General features: G+C 34.7%; 1 protein-coding gene across 2 annotated transcripts in view; it reads left to right on the top strand.

Annotated features, from left to right (window-relative positions):
- The window catches only part of LOC145679900 (synaptic vesicle glycoprotein 2B-like), a 60,423-nt gene that overhangs the window by 36,818 nt on the left and 7,623 nt on the right, over positions 1-15,982 (top strand). For both annotated transcript variants that reach the window (XM_081750412.1, XM_081750411.1), the window contains exons 9-10: positions 3,969-4,231; positions 9,741-9,900. In XM_081750412.1, the coding sequence (XP_081606538.1) occupies positions 3,969-4,231; positions 9,741-9,900 (423 nt within the window). The remainder of the gene's footprint in view (positions 1-3,968; positions 4,232-9,740; positions 9,901-15,982) is intronic.

The raw sequence follows: 15,982 nt of genomic DNA, 5'->3' as shown, positions 1-15,982 counted from the left end.
CAGAGCATTGAGACTTGGCTCATTCTGAGGTGAAGGAAGGAGCTAACTGCCGCGCACGCCATCGCAGTGGTAGGGGGTTGCGATGAACAATCGTTCTTTACTTTCTGGACGTTCCTCGTATAAAAGATGATTCCTCACAACTAAATTTTTAGAAAAAAAGTACTTCATACGGGTCTGTGGGGAAAAGTGCATAATTTTACCACCCAAAACGTGGGGAAACTACATTGCAACATACGTTATTTGAACACGAGAAAGTTCGAATATCAGCGTAAAAGAAATCACATATAATCATACATAGGCCTATGCTATCCAAAAATACATATTTCAACAATGTGCAATGCGGGGTTCCCTACAGAGCATAATTCTCATACATTCTCCTAACAGACTTCTTAGATATACTTTGACTTAAATAAGACCTAAAGTATGCTCAGACCCAAAATAGACAAAAAAAAAAAAAAAAAAAAAGCCTTGGCAGCAGTGAGCTCGGAATGCATAGGCGGAAAGTCGGAAGCGTTAGGAACATCAGCTCCACGGTTCCTCTTCTTTAAAATAACACGAGTTACAATCTATGTGTTCTATTTGGGTGGCCCTAGCTGTGAAACTTTGTACTTTTCCTCTTAGATCCATGTAAACCTTTTCTCTTTTCTTAATGTTAGCTACCCTACCTGTGAAACTATGTACCTTTCCTCTTAGATCGATGTAAATCTTTTCTCTTTTCTTAATGTTAGCTGCCCTAGGTGTGAAACTACGTACTTTTCCTCTCAGATCCATGTAAACCTTTTCACTTTTCTTAATGTTAGCTGCCCTAGCTGTGAAACTACGTACTTTTCCTCTCAGATCCATGTAAACCTTCTCTCTTTTCTTAATGTTAGGAATCACTTTTTACAGTTTGTGAGTATAGTTCATTAACACCCTGTATAGTCGCTTAGTTGTGCAGGCTCAAATAAAATAAAGTTAGGATAGAGTCCGAATGGTCTGAATCGAGTGAACACCGACGACACCAAGAGTGGAAATGTATATAATTAATCTAGATAAGAACTGGGCAGCGTAATGATGAACGTACACTCGGTAAACCAGAGATCTGACCTTCATCTCCAACCTCAATTGCACTTCTTTGAATTTCAAGATGTTAGAAAATTTGAGAAAAATCTGTGAACAATATAGTTGAAAATAAATGTTAAAGCTTTGAATCGACGTTGAACGGAACCAAGAAAATTACCGTATTTGCGCGAATATAGAACGCGTGCGAATATAAGCCGCACCTAAACTTTTGACATGAGATTATAGAAAAAAAAGTAAATCTCGAATGTAGGCCGCGGTACTAAATTTACGAGAAAGTTCAATTAGACAGTACTTTGAAATGTATCTCTCTCCGTTTCCTTCTTCAACTCTCGCATAACTAAGGGTGACTCAAGAAGATTACCTTCTTTGTGATAGTGACTCTTAGCAGCAATTTGAATCATCTAGCGAGGGTGAAGAATCAGACGCTGGTGATGCTGAGATGGTGGGAAGTGATTATGCTTGATTTGGGTGGGTACAAAGAAGCTAACTCAGTTGAGCGAAACAAAGTTGCTTTTCATTTTTTTCAAAAACAGCTACTGTATATAAATATTTCGTATATATTATATATACTGTATAACAAAGATACGTATTTATGTTAATAAAACTATTAAGTGTACAAGTGCTTTTTATGTCAATGTAAGGTGTTACCGGTAGGCAATGAAAGTGGCAATTTTTTCGAACGACGTATGTTTTTCTGCTATTTTCCTAAGTCTTTGATGGTTTACAAACGTAAGTGCAGTAACTTGTAATGGTATTAATTTCAGCCCACAAGATACGTGTATATGTCATTTTGAAATTGACCGTTTATGATTTGAGGGGGAAAGGGGGATCTGAGGGAGGCTCTATTATAGGCCGCACCGCGATTTTTCATGCCAAAATTTAGAAAAAAAAATGTGCGGCCTATATTCGCGCAAATACGGTATGTCAATTTTTGAATATGGAAGAAAAGAAAAAGAATATGTGTCTAGATTTTAGATCCTAGATTAGTTAAAGAGTTCTGAAAGATGGAGGTAGATTTTTCTTAAAAGTTTCTGCGAATCGATGCAATTGTATTTATGTATATTGTGTAACTAGTAAGTAGAATTCGATGCAGAAAGCTACCGATACGCCTGCTAGCATTTTTGCCGATCCCAAACGTTTCAGCATTCTTGCCAATTTGATGTCAAGAACAGAACTCAAACAATCCCTGCGAGGCTTCTAACCCGTTCCTACTACTACTACTACTACTACTACTACTACTACTACTACTACTACTACTACTACTACAACTACTACATTAGCTGTGGATCTATACAGTACAAGGGCAAACTTACTACTACTACTATACATTTGCTGTGGATCTATATAGTACAAGGGCAAACTTATTTTAATGAAAGAAGTTCAATGAAAATTTTTAAAAGAATAATCGTTAAATCACTTTTTGAATATTATTTTTAATCTTATTGTAACGAAAGAAGTGTTATAAATTTTTTTAAAATAGTAAAAGAAAACTGTCCGTAGGCAGGATTTGAACCCACTCCAAAAACGATTTTCTTTACTAACATGTTGCGCTAGCCTTTCCGCTACCAGAGCCGACAACATTTGCCGTTTACTTTGTGCTATATGTAGATCATGACTCGTGATATCGTATCTGTATCGGCCAATCAGATCAGAGGATATCTGAAACGTTTCGGATCCGCAAATATGCCGCCTGCTAGAGACAGAAAGGTGCAACACACTGACCATTTATTCGTCAATAGGTATGATGTAGTTCCACCAGTCGCTACCAGATAACGTTGGAGCAACTCAAGTTCGCAAAGGGCTGTTATGCCCGTGGTTAGTTAGTTAGTTTTAATAAGTGTAATAACTAACAAAATTCCTGACCACACCACGAACTTAGTGGAAAATTGTTATTAATTTACTGGCTTATCACATACGAGGGGCGGTCAAAAATTTCCCGGAACGCTGTTGTAGTTTTGGCGTTTGAGACGCGATCACGATTAATCTTGTATAGTACAGTCCTTAGGTTGTCTAATTATGAAGTTGACAAGGGTCAACAGGTCATAACAGGCAGTGTACAAGTAGTGTAGCTGAACAGAGGAATGTAGTGATCAGTCGGCACAATTCCACAGATCGAACAATGCGCAAACATCTTCATGTGCAAATTTGTGAAAATCTGATTCAGAGAGTTTGATAGCCTTAAGAGGCCTAATCAGTGCGAAATTAAAATACCGCTAATTTTACAGTAATTGTCTGATTTCTTCAAATAGTTAAAAGATAAATCGAAAAGTGGAACAAGAGCTCCCTAGACAATATTATCTTACATGAGATACCGTTATCACGACTCACTTATCTGCTTTCGATTTCCAGCCATTTAGAAACGCGAAATTAAATACCGATTTTCTAAATGGCTGGAAATCTAAAGCAGATAAGTGAGTCGTGATAACGGTATCTCATGTAAAATAATATTGTCTAGGGAGCTCTTGTTCCACTTTTCGATTTATCTTTTAACTATTTGAAGAAATCAGACAATTACTGTAAAATTAGCGGTATTTTAATTTCGCCGTGATGAGGCCTCTTAAAAACAGTTTAGCACCGTTGAATGTTTGACTCTTTCCGAAGCTACTCGTAAAAATGGTCCTTTTTCGTTTCGCCAACGTAGAAGAGTTCAAAACTAACGCGACGGCTTAACTTTAAAAGATGCCAAAAGAGGTCTTTCGTCAGTGTTTCCACCAATCAGAGAGGCATTGGAACAAGTGTGTGTGTGTGTTCTGAAGATGCCAACTTTGAAACCGATTAAATAAATGTGTATAGCTACTTATAATAAAGAGCTACAACAGAATTCCTGGAACATTTTGACTGCTCCTCGTATTTTACTAATATGTTTCTGTTATTATGTTCCTAATGTCTCCCTTTCTTGTAATTAGGTATTGTCAATTGCGTTTATGGTTTCCTCAAATCATGTGGAAATTTGAGAGGTTCCGTTATTTTGAAACCGCTCACATTGTTCCCATTTGCGAGCTTCAGATGCTTCGGTCAGCGGTCACAAACACCTCAGTCGTGATCGAATGCATCACAACAAGAGACACAAGGCTTCTCGCTCAAGCTATTCTCATCGCCTTTGCATGCACACCATTTGTTATTTGGCTTGCTGTCCGCATAGACAGAGAAGGAAGGAAATTCTTTATTGGTAAGTGTAGATTTATTAGATGTGATCAAAAAGTTCGGTGAATGTAGTTGCACAGTGCCATCTATCGACGTTGTATTCATTTCAACTAGTAAGCCCGGTAGCCTAAACCTTTGGTACAGTCAGTGTGAAGTTTGAACGAGTTATGACATGTTAGTTGGCTTCCAGAGGCAGAAGAGTGAGGACGTGTTAAGAGTGTCTGTCGTGCGCCAACATTAAGTTTTGTTCTAAGCTGCAAAAAATTGCCGAAAAAGCTCACGAAATGTCAAAATTAGTGTATGGCGATGAAGTGGTGGCATTCAAGACTATTTACAAGTGCTATGATGGATTCAAAAGCGGCAATGGAGTCGGTTGAAAGCGAGCAACGATCGAAACGTTCTTCGACGTCAAAAACAGATGAAAGCGTGCAAAAAGTGGTACAAATGATTTGTTCAAACAGGTGAATGACTGTTCGAGAGGCTTCCGAAGAACTAAACGTCTCGTATGGGACCGTGAACAGGATTTTAAGCGACGATTAATTGGGCAAATGACTTCCTTCTTCACCATGAAAACTCGCCGTGCAACACCTTGCTTTTGATCCGCGAGTTTTTGGCCGCAAAAATCCTGTCTGTCCACATTTGCTGTGCTATCCAAATATAGTACCATACAACTTCTGGCTCTTCCCAAGCATTAAAACCGTGCTTAAAGGAAAATGGTTTGACACTATTCTTGACGTTCAGGGAGCCACGAGCGAGCAGCTGAATGCCGTTCCAGAAATGCTTCCAGCCATGGATTCAACGCTGGGATAAGTGCATTGTTAGCCAAGGAGAGTACTTTATAGGAGATTAAATTAAATTCCATGAATGCTTATTATTTTGTTTCTAATACAATTATTCACCGTATTTTTTGATCATATCTCGTAAAAGTAAAATTTTGATAATACTCAGCCGTGAGAATAGAAACAAATCCGGGCGAGAGTACTTCTAAATGAAAAAAAAAGTCAGAACACTTGCCTTTGACATAAAGTATAACAATGATTTTGTATGTGTGTGTGTGTTTGATGATAAGAGTTCTCTATGAGAGCATTGTTTATTGTTCTTTAATATCATTATTTTTCTATGCTTTTTCAGTAAACTATGGTTTATATCAGTGAAATACTCAGCTCTAATGTGAAAAGTGCTTGATTTTGTTCCATACTGTTTATTTTCCAATTTTTTTAATATATATCTTGTCTTTCTTTGGTTGCCTGCTAATAATTTGTAGACAATCGAAACTACGCTATCCTTATTGCATTTGTTTTCATTTCCTATATGTACAGTTATAGCAAAAAGAAAATCTTATTTTATTTTCATATGGTATATAAAATGAACTATTTTCTTTTGTCGTAAACTATACAAAGACTGCCTTGTTCTGAGTTTCAACAGGGTACCAGACCTTTTTTTTTTTCAAATTTCCAAAAATAAGTGTTATTTCCACAAGTAAGTGTTGAAGTTTAATCAATACTTATTTTAAGATTTGATTATTACCAATATAATTTGATCCATAATTTTGCGTAAACTAGCTACCATCTTAGACTTACCCATACAACTAATGACTCCTTATCCAAGGAAACCCCAAAGCCATAACTTCATCAAAAGGGTTATCAGGTTATAATGATGTGAACAGACTATGGGGGAGATGACTGAGATTCAACTCAAATGTAAAAGAGACTATGCAGGGACGTACACAGGAATTTATTTTAGGAGGGGTCCAAAGCTTTTCGGGGGATCCAAACACAATTTCAGGCTAAATTATATTAAAAATTGTAAAATTGCCCCTAAAATTAGACTAAATCTACAAAAAAGTCCGGATTTCGGAGGGGGTCCGAACCCCCAGGACCCACCCCCTGCGTACATCCCTGAGACTATGTAGATTCTATATTCTAAAAGCAATTGGTTCAAAAATGGATGGAACATAGTAAAAAAAAATCACGAAACATGAACGTTAAAGTCAATGGAAAATCAGTGAAAAAAAATGAAGTCGTCCACATATCTCGAAAACTGTACTAAGGAGATGGCTAATTGAAAGCTTATTGCAAACACATAATGAAGAGCTTAGAAACTATGTATAGCTCGTCAGGTCCATATGGATAGAACATTGGCAGAAGTCAACTTGTTTGAGAAAAAATAATAATAATGACAAAGTATATGCATCTTCTGCTAATTACCCAGAGCGCCCCACGCCGAGGTTACGTGCTTGAAGTATCTCACATCCAGTCGTTCTTTCAGGAAAAATGTTTGGGGGGTTACACTTAGTATTCCAGGGGAACACTGCTGATACTATTCTATTTATTAATGTATTATAGACGTATTATTTTTGTCTCCTCCGGGGGACACTCTCAGTGTCCCCCAAAAAACATGTCTGGAAGAAACACTGTTCACATTTGCATTTGGAATTTCCATACTTTATTTACAATCTCCAGACTTGCAACCAGGGGCGGATCCAGGGGGGCGATCGGGGCAATTTCCCCCCAAGAAGAGGAATATTTCTTATTATATATATATATATATATATATATATATATATATATATAAATAAAACCCATCCTAAAGTTTGGAGCCCTTAAAAGTAGCAGTATGACAACCCACCGCCCCCCCAGAAGTCGGTCCTGGATTCGCCCCTGCTCCCAACGTGACTTTTGACCTGATCACGTGGCAGTCTGGTCCTTATGGCAAACCGGATAGGCCCAATACACAAAAGAATACAATTTATCAATATCACATTCTTTATGCTTAAATCACATTATATCTGCCAAATTTAAGTATTATAACACTTTCATATATAAATTTTAAGAACGTATTAATCTTCTTTTCCATGAAACATCAGATAAGCAACAACTATGAAGTTATATTTCTTCTTTCAATCCTGATTCTCAACATTGCTAATCGTAGGACGTTAAATTGAAAGGTTTTTCACATTGCTATAAGCAGATACTTATCAATGCAGTTACCTCTCAACAGTAAGAAGGGCAAGAGCTGTTTCACAAATCAACAACGCGAAAATTAAATGATATCCATAATCCAGTTAGTCCAGTAATATAAGGTGGATTGAAGTTCCATTCTGCCCTCCTCGTATATAGGCAGAAATGTAGTGTTCATATATCAGTCTCAATGGAATCATAAAAGTAATATTTTTTAACATTTTTCGAGGGGTTATTCACAAGAAATTTAATGAACCAAACAAGTTAAAAAAAATCGTTTCATATTTTGAAGTTACAGTAGACTTTCAAACTATTGGGATCAAATCAGGCCCGTCAGGGTGGCAAATTTTCAGGGGATGTATATTTTCAAAAAATCGAGATTGAAGAACGATACGCGGAGAAAAGAGATTGTCCATGAAAGTTAAGGGAGATTCATACTGAACACAATGTTAGTATCACAGCGCAACCAAGTTTTCTCGTTACGACGTTTATGGTATTAGAAGGTGCTGTGGCTGTTATGTACTTATTGTCTGACAGGCAATTAATGCATTTGGTTCTGCGTACCCCACCCGGTCGCTAGTGGCTCAATGTAAGTACACGCTGCCATTTTGTTTAGCTCTATGTGAGTAGGAACAAATAACATGAGGAGAGGCGCAAATTTTTGTTTGACCCTGGGGCGTAAAATTCTGAGTCTGGATCAAATATTGAAAACAGAAGTAGCATTTGCAATTTTAATAGAAGAATCGGGGAGGAAGGGGAATCTATTCGTGGACCATTCAATTTATATCAACGGCCAATTTCTTCCTATCTTTACAGATTGTGCTTTGATACATGTCAGCAGATAGACAAACGCACAGACGACGAACAGAGTCGTTCTTCTACAAGCTTTCCATACATATGCATAACATAGTTTGGAAGTCTAAAATTGGCAATTTTGTCAGTTGAAGTCTTAACATTCAATGTAATACAATGATGAGTAAATTTAAGTATTTTATCGAAAACGCAATTAAATATTTCAACAAAATGTACTTTTTTTCGCAATTAACAAAAAAAGAAGTGTACACCCTGATTAAAGGGCTGAGCTCAACAAAAGCACATCGTATTCCATTTAAAATATGGTGCACATTGTTGCCAACTGCAGAAACCTGCGTACTTGTCGTACCCAGTAAATACTCATCCCTAATATACTGGTAACGTAGAAGAATCAGCTGGAGCAACAACACAAAATTTTAAATTAATACAAAACTTTTTTTAAAAAAAAGTGATTAGTTGACTAAATAATGTTCCTTCCTAATCTAGAAGTCTGCAAAGTCTATATTACAATAAATATTTGGATTTTAATTTAAAACTAAAAGAAAATTTCTCAGAGATAGTATAATTTATAAGAACCTATCCGCTTTGCCATAAGGACCAGACTGTGTCACGTGATCAGGTCAAAAGTCACGTTGTGTGCTAAATCGAGTCTGGAGATTCCAAATCCAGATGTGAGATATTTCAAGAAAGTAACTTCCGCGTGGGTCTCCCTGGGTAATTCGAAGAAAATGCATATACTTTATCATTATTACTGATGCTACTTAAACAACTTGACTTTTGACTATGTTCTATCCATATTTACTTTTGGTGCTATACATCGCTTTTAAGTTCTTCATTACGTGTTTGCAATAAGCTTTCAATTAACCATCTCCTTATTATCGTTTTTGAGATATGTAGACGACTTCATTTTTTTCATTGATTTTCCATTGACATTTAATGTTTTTTTTTTAACTATATTCCATCCATTTTAGGACAATTTGCGTTTCGAATATAAAATGTACAGAGTTTATTCTATAAGTAAGCTGAATTTCAGGCATCTCCCTCTTTTGGTTTTGGAGATAAGTGGGAAACTTATTTGTTTTTCATTGACTTTCCATTGACATTAATGTAAATGATTCGTACTCTTTTTTTCGACTATGTTCCACTCTTTTTAGGACAATTTGCTTTTGGAACATAGAATCTACATAGTTTTCTTTACATTTGAGCCAAATTTCAGCCATCTCCCATAAAGTTTGATCTTGTCATTGCAACTGGATAAGCCCTTACGACAGTGCAATGATACGATGATCATACGACAGTGTAACAAAAATTTACAATATTATTTGTTATATTATTATTTTTCGTGAGATTTATTCTGCTTTATTACATTTGAAAGTATATGTCTTTGTTAAGTCTTATATTATGTAGTAATATTTTTTAAGAACTTGAAACACTGTTTCTACGAAATTTAGATTTCATTTGTTATTTAAGATGGAAAGTGTTGAAGAGAGACGGTGCATAAGGCACAAGGCACGAACATTTCTTCCAGAATTTTAAAGTTAAGTTTGTTATTTAAGTGCAATGAACACAGTGCAGTTATTATATGTACTTTGTGGTTTATTTGAAGTGTTAGTTGAAAACCAGCGATTAGTAAGATACAATAAAAACTAAAAACAAGTATTGGAAGTTTCCATTGTTAGAAGACAGTCCATTACCAGTTAAGTAAATCGCGAACATTTAAGAACATAAGCATAAACAATCTTTTTTCTCTATTTTTCACAGTCCTTGGTCACATTCTCATCTGTATCCTTTGCTTATGTAGCTACGTCGCTTATAGCCTAGTCTCATATTTGACTGTTTCCTGCCTGTACGAAGCCTTTTCCCGAATGATCACTGTTGCCACAAAGTGTCTCGTGGCAGAGTTATTGGCCACGAAAGTCAGGTAAAATTGTGTGTCTGAAATCACAAGTTTCTTAACATACTGTCATATTTACGAAGCACTTTTGTGTAGTTATAGTGGTATTTATACCTCAAGTTCAAGAAACGGGAAGTTCGGTTCACAATATCAACTATTCTCATTCGTTTCATGTCAATTACGTTAGACAAACAGAGAAGCTGTTTCTTCAATAAAAAAAGAAATATTTTATCCTTAAAATATGAAGAATTTACAAAAGTAAAATTGAGAATCGTTGATAAAAGCAAAATAGCATTTATAGCAACTAGAATATGTACGCTCATGTCCAAAATAATTGTCGTATATCTATAACTGTCTTGTTGTAAGAACATAATTTGATAATGATTTTGCAGGGTACTTTTAATACTGATACTAAGTGCATAATCGGGAAATGTATATTTGTGGTAAATTTCATAGGAAAAGAATTATAAACACAACAATTAGAATGAGTAAAACTAAATGTTGCTAAATGGACAAGAAAGTTTTATTTTCGTTTTATTGTTCTTATTTGCTGCTCTTTTGACATGAAATTTGATAAATAATTATCTTTGCCGATTATACACATACTAACATTATAAGAAATACTGGGCGAATTCGTAATCAAATTATTATCCTACAACAACATAATTATATATATGCGACAATAATTTTGGACATGAGTGTACGTATATTTAGGCTTAGGCTATATTATTATTAGCTTATAATAGGCTATTATTAGGCTTAGGTTATAATAGCTAAGCATTAGAATCAGGCTATTATTCAGCTCAGGCTATATTAATCCGTTAAAAATGAATGATTAATGAGTTAAAAATTTTCAATTGTTAATTTAATCAACTTAATCAACAATTCAGGAGTAATTTTTAATTGATTATCGTTAAAAAGATCGTAACTTAATCATAAATTTCTTTCTCACAAACCATGTAAAATGAATATTTCTGAAATTTCATAATATTTTAATTTTACTATTTATTAATTATCAATTAAAAACAGGAGCTTTTCATAATCATCATTATCATTATAGGTATTCTGCCATTATTTTCAGGTCACTTGCTGCAACTGAGAAGCTTCCATGCTCCACGGTCTTCCGCTAACCTCTTCGTCTTCACGTACGATTTTTCTGTTTTGATATCATCCATTAATTGTAGTCTCCTTCGCCCCCTCCCTCTCTTTCCTGCCACCATAAACTCTGGGACGTCCCTCATGATACAGTTCCTTCTTAGACAATATCCCAACCAGTTTCTCTTTCTCTTCTTAATAATATCTAAAATTGTTCTTTTCTTCCCATCATTTCTAACACCCTCTCATTCGTTTTCCTCTTGACCCAGCTAATTCTCTCCGTTCTTCTTCACACATATTTCGAAAGCTTCCAGTAGTTTTTCATCATTTTTGCGTAATGTTAATATTTCTAACCTATACAACACAATATTCCACAAAAGAATTTTATGAGTCTTTTTGTCAACTCTTTATTCAAAGTCCCACAAAATAGTATTTTCTTTCTCCTAAAGGCTTCTTTCACCATTCTTTTCCTTGTTTTTATTTCAGATTCACATTTCATGTCGTCACTAATAATATTACCAAGGTATCAAAAACTAGTCACCTGTTCTAATTTATCCCGTCCTTCTTCCGATTCCGACCACTTCGTTCCACTCATTATGGCTTTTGTCTTTCTAGCATTTATTTTCATCTCATATTCTTTATAGTCCTTCCTAAAGTTTCCTAACATCTTTTTGATTTTCTCTTCAGCTTCTGCAACAAGCGCAAACCCTTCAGGCAAGCTCTTCAGTTTACACATCATCTGCAACCCTTATACACCTATCTAATCATTCTACCTCCCTACTTAGATGTCTTAATTATGTAGGCTCTCTTTTATTTACTATCTCTTTTAGATAGACGAGATTTTAAATAATGTAGGCGAAAGACAGCATCCCTGTGAACTCCCCTTGCAATTACATTCTCCTTTATGATTTCCTTCCCTATTCTAACACTCATGCGCGCCGACTACGTGGGTGCTCCGGGGCTACGGCACCCACACAATTAATCTTGTGGCTGCGCCAGACCCACAAGATTTTCAGTTTGGACCCGGGTTTGAACCCGTTTCTCTTGCGTTTAGGTCAGTCGTGTTACCGACTGAGCTAGAGCAGCCCCAACTTATCCTTATAGTACCGGTATATCTTACTTTATCACAGCATAGTCCTTTATGACAGTGTTCATAAAAGATTTTAACTAAAAATAAATCAATCAAATATCGACACTTCCCTGAAAACATATAGGATAACACGTCCCACCATTTATATGCACCCACAAAAATTTTGGAAAGTCGGCGCCGTTGCTAACACTTACTTGTTGGTTCACAATAGTAGATAAATTTTCCCAAGCCGTTAACTTTAACCATTAAAATTTACACTAATTTTTACAACTCAGGTTCATTTTCATTATAAAACAGTGAATTTTTATTTTAATTTTAATTAATTAAATTAATTTTATTGTTAATTGGTATTCTTTCTAGTATTAATTTTTAATTTAATAATTAAAATTAGTTAATTTTATAAATTATACTTCTATAGGCTTAACTCGTAATTTTGTTAAAATTTGTATTAATGTTTCCAACTATGATTATATTTAGCTAAGATCAGTCATTAAAAGAATATCGCATTTAATTTCTTATTTTCAAAATAATGTCAAAAATAATTTTGACAATTTCACAGGTCAAGGAATTATATGTAGAAAATATATACAGTGTATTTCCCTCACATACTTACATATAAGGTGTAATATGTTTTATGTGTTAAGCTTATTTAGTGCAACTCTAGCACGTATGTCTGAGGAAATTGTACTGTAATCTTTCGATTTCTTCACTACAACGTCTGCAAAAGATAGTCCATACTCATCAGAAAGTTTTAAATAATACTATTAATGATTAAATACCGGTATTGACGAACTATTTTGATTTCGAATTCTGAATTCTGAGAACCTTATACACATCATGCGCTACCTGCTTGATGCGATGTTCATATACAGTATAACGTTATTGTTAAATACAATAATCATATCCTTGGTTATTAGGATTCTTTTCAAAGTTTCTCCATCCATTTTTTTCTTTTACTTAAATGAAGTATTGTTTTGTCTGAGGAAATAAATTACTGAAAATTTCTTAATTAAATTGCAAACGTTACTACAAGACTTCACTGATCTATCTACTCAAATCTTACTGTAATATTAAGCTATCAAAGAATTTACTATTTTTCTTAATATATTTCTTTAGACGATCCACAAACTACATGCATTAGAATATTTTATAGATAGGAGCAGATCATTTACAGAAATAAAAAACGCACTGGATCAAAGTCCGATCCCTGAGGTATTCCGGAGTCTACACTATACGAAACTAGACTAGCGAGTCAAAATTAAACTAATATGATCATCCCTAAATATATGGAATTTATTACAAGTCGTGGCAGATCCTCTGGTGCTTGGGGCCCCTGGTTCGATCTCAGCTTACGCCGTGTGGACTTTGTGATGGACAAACATCGTGCTCGTGGGTCTTCTCGGGGTTCTTCCGTTTCCTCCCACTTTCTTCATTGCACCATTTCACTTATTTCTCATTATCACCGTCTCCTTTAGCCTAACCGGCATAACCGTGGGATGTTAAACTTAAAGATTTCGTTTTTATTACAAGTCGTATAAACAACTGAATAGAAAATTTGAAAATTGACAGTTTTTGAAGTAGAAAGTGATAATTAATTGTATCAACAGCCTGTGCAAAGTCAGTATATATTGCATTTACAGAATAATAATTGTTAATAAACTGTGAAAAAATTGTCTTAAAATATCAATTTGAGAAATCGATCTTATTAACTGAAATATATGTTGTTATAAGATTGTGTGTTCTTCTACACTAAATTTGCTTATGGGATGATTTGAGATTTGTTGATATTATCGGTGCCGATCAAATTTCCAAGTTCCTGACATTATCTTATTTAAAAATGAGACGGAGTTTGCTACTTTGCACTATTCTTAGAAAATTTAAGTTGTTAACTATATATATAACAAAAATACAGCGTTGCTATTCACTACAGTTCTGAAGACATAAGACTGTTTTTGTCGGTTTATTCACTTTACCTAATTTTAATGTCTTTATTGTATATCTGTATTCTTCATTGTTGATAACTAAGGGTTGAGATACTTCCATACTAACCGAATTGAGAATTAGATAATTCGAAGTGTTGTCGAAAGTATTGTATAAAAAAATCTAAAAATTCCATTGCTAGACTCCAGAATATATTTGCCTTTTAAAAGTAATTTGGTTTAATTTACACTTAGTAACCTTTTCACTTTCATCATGATATTCTTAAATAGTTTCAGAGTACTTTCTAAGTTATTCTCAAGAGGCAAGACTACTACTAATATGAAATGTGTACTCCTTATTTACTATGATTCTTGATTGACAGTGTAATTCAATAAATTTATTAAAATTATGAATTACTCTTAATTGCAATCTTTTCTTTATAGTACGCGGAATGTTTCTTAAGTTATGGAAATCACTGTTTCATAGAATAATATAGAACTGAAAGATAATCTTTCAATGTACAAACAAGTAGTCATATATTAATCCAACATTTATGATAGAAATTCAACTAATATCGCGGGCCTAAAAAGTTTCCTTTTCAATGTACATATAGGGTGAACAATTTAGCTTCAAATGCTCTTTCAAACTACTAGATTAAGAAACGATGAAAGTTTATTTCGTTTCAAATATCGATGAGAGAAATCATTTTACATATTTTGCAATGCTACCAGATTAACAATGTTGCCAACCCAACATAAACTTGTACTCTTCTAATAGCATTACTTTAGATTATTACATATTTCAAATCTAAACGTTTAAACGAAAACTTACAATGCTACATTACATTAATTATTCAATTATACAAACAAAAGATGCTACAATAACAAAAACATCTATATTTTGGAATAGAACTTTATTTGATATGTAGATTTCAAATGTATAATTGAAAATACAGGGTAATTTTAAAAAAACTCACGGATTTCATTAAGGTCTAGAATTTCTAACTTAAGTCCAATTTTCATGGGTTTTGTGGCAAATGATCAAGGAAAAATGGGAAAATTATGGGACTATGTTTACTGGTTTAAATTCATCCTCGGTAATATCGATCATGCCTTAAGAAAACCAGTATATTTTCGCCAGTGTACCTTACAATTGGAATCATGTGCGGTGCGGTGTGGAGATTTGAGTTTTCTTCGTTAGATGGTAACCTAGCCAAGGTCATAAGAAACAGGAAGCTGGACCGTTGTATTGTGAATTGTGCTGTACTGTTCTGTTCTACTGTGTATGATCAGGACATAGTAAGAATAGTGTACTCTTTGGAACAACATGAGTTTATCGTTAAAGGTTTTGGTGAACGGAATCTGTTATTGCTATGCAAAGGACATTCAGAAACAAATTTGCTTTACGTTCTGTCCCAGACAGGAACATAATGTAGTCGCTGGTGAATAAATTGGAAGAAACAGGATCGCTTCTGGGTGAGACAGGGAAGCATCGGACCCCGCAGGTGGGTGTTGTGGAAGATGTCAGTTATCGACTCCTTAGGTCGCCAAGAAATCTCTTGGTCGTTTGTTGCAAGAAACTGACTATAGCTATTCAACATATGAGTTATGGGTGTTACCACTAACACTTAATTTGTATTCTGCAATTTCGCTTCAAAAATCCAAAACCTCATTCTAATTGTAAGGTACACTGGCGAAAATTTGCTGTTTTTTTTGAGGCGTTATTGATATCGCCTCGGATGAATTTAAACCAGAAAGCATAGTCCCGTAAATCTTCCATCCTTAATTGATCATTTGCCACAAACTGCATGAAAATCGGACTTCAGTTAGAAATTCTAGACCCAAATCAAATCCGTGAGTTTTAAAAGAATCACCCTGTAGTTCCACTTGAAAAAAATATAACTTTTATGCTGGGTCGATAAGACTATTAATCCGGTGGTATTTCAGAGAATGTCAGACAATATTCCCTGGTGGTATTATACTTTACTATTTACTATGATTTGTT

Source organism: Thermobia domestica, chromosome 2 (assembly GCF_964235325.1).
Source record: "Thermobia domestica chromosome 2, izTheDome1.hap1.1, whole genome shotgun sequence".
Lineage (NCBI taxonomy): Eukaryota > Metazoa > Arthropoda > Insecta > Zygentoma > Lepismatidae > Thermobia > Thermobia domestica.
Note: the sequence above shows the minus strand (reverse complement) of the source record. Positions and strands in the feature narration are given on the sequence as shown.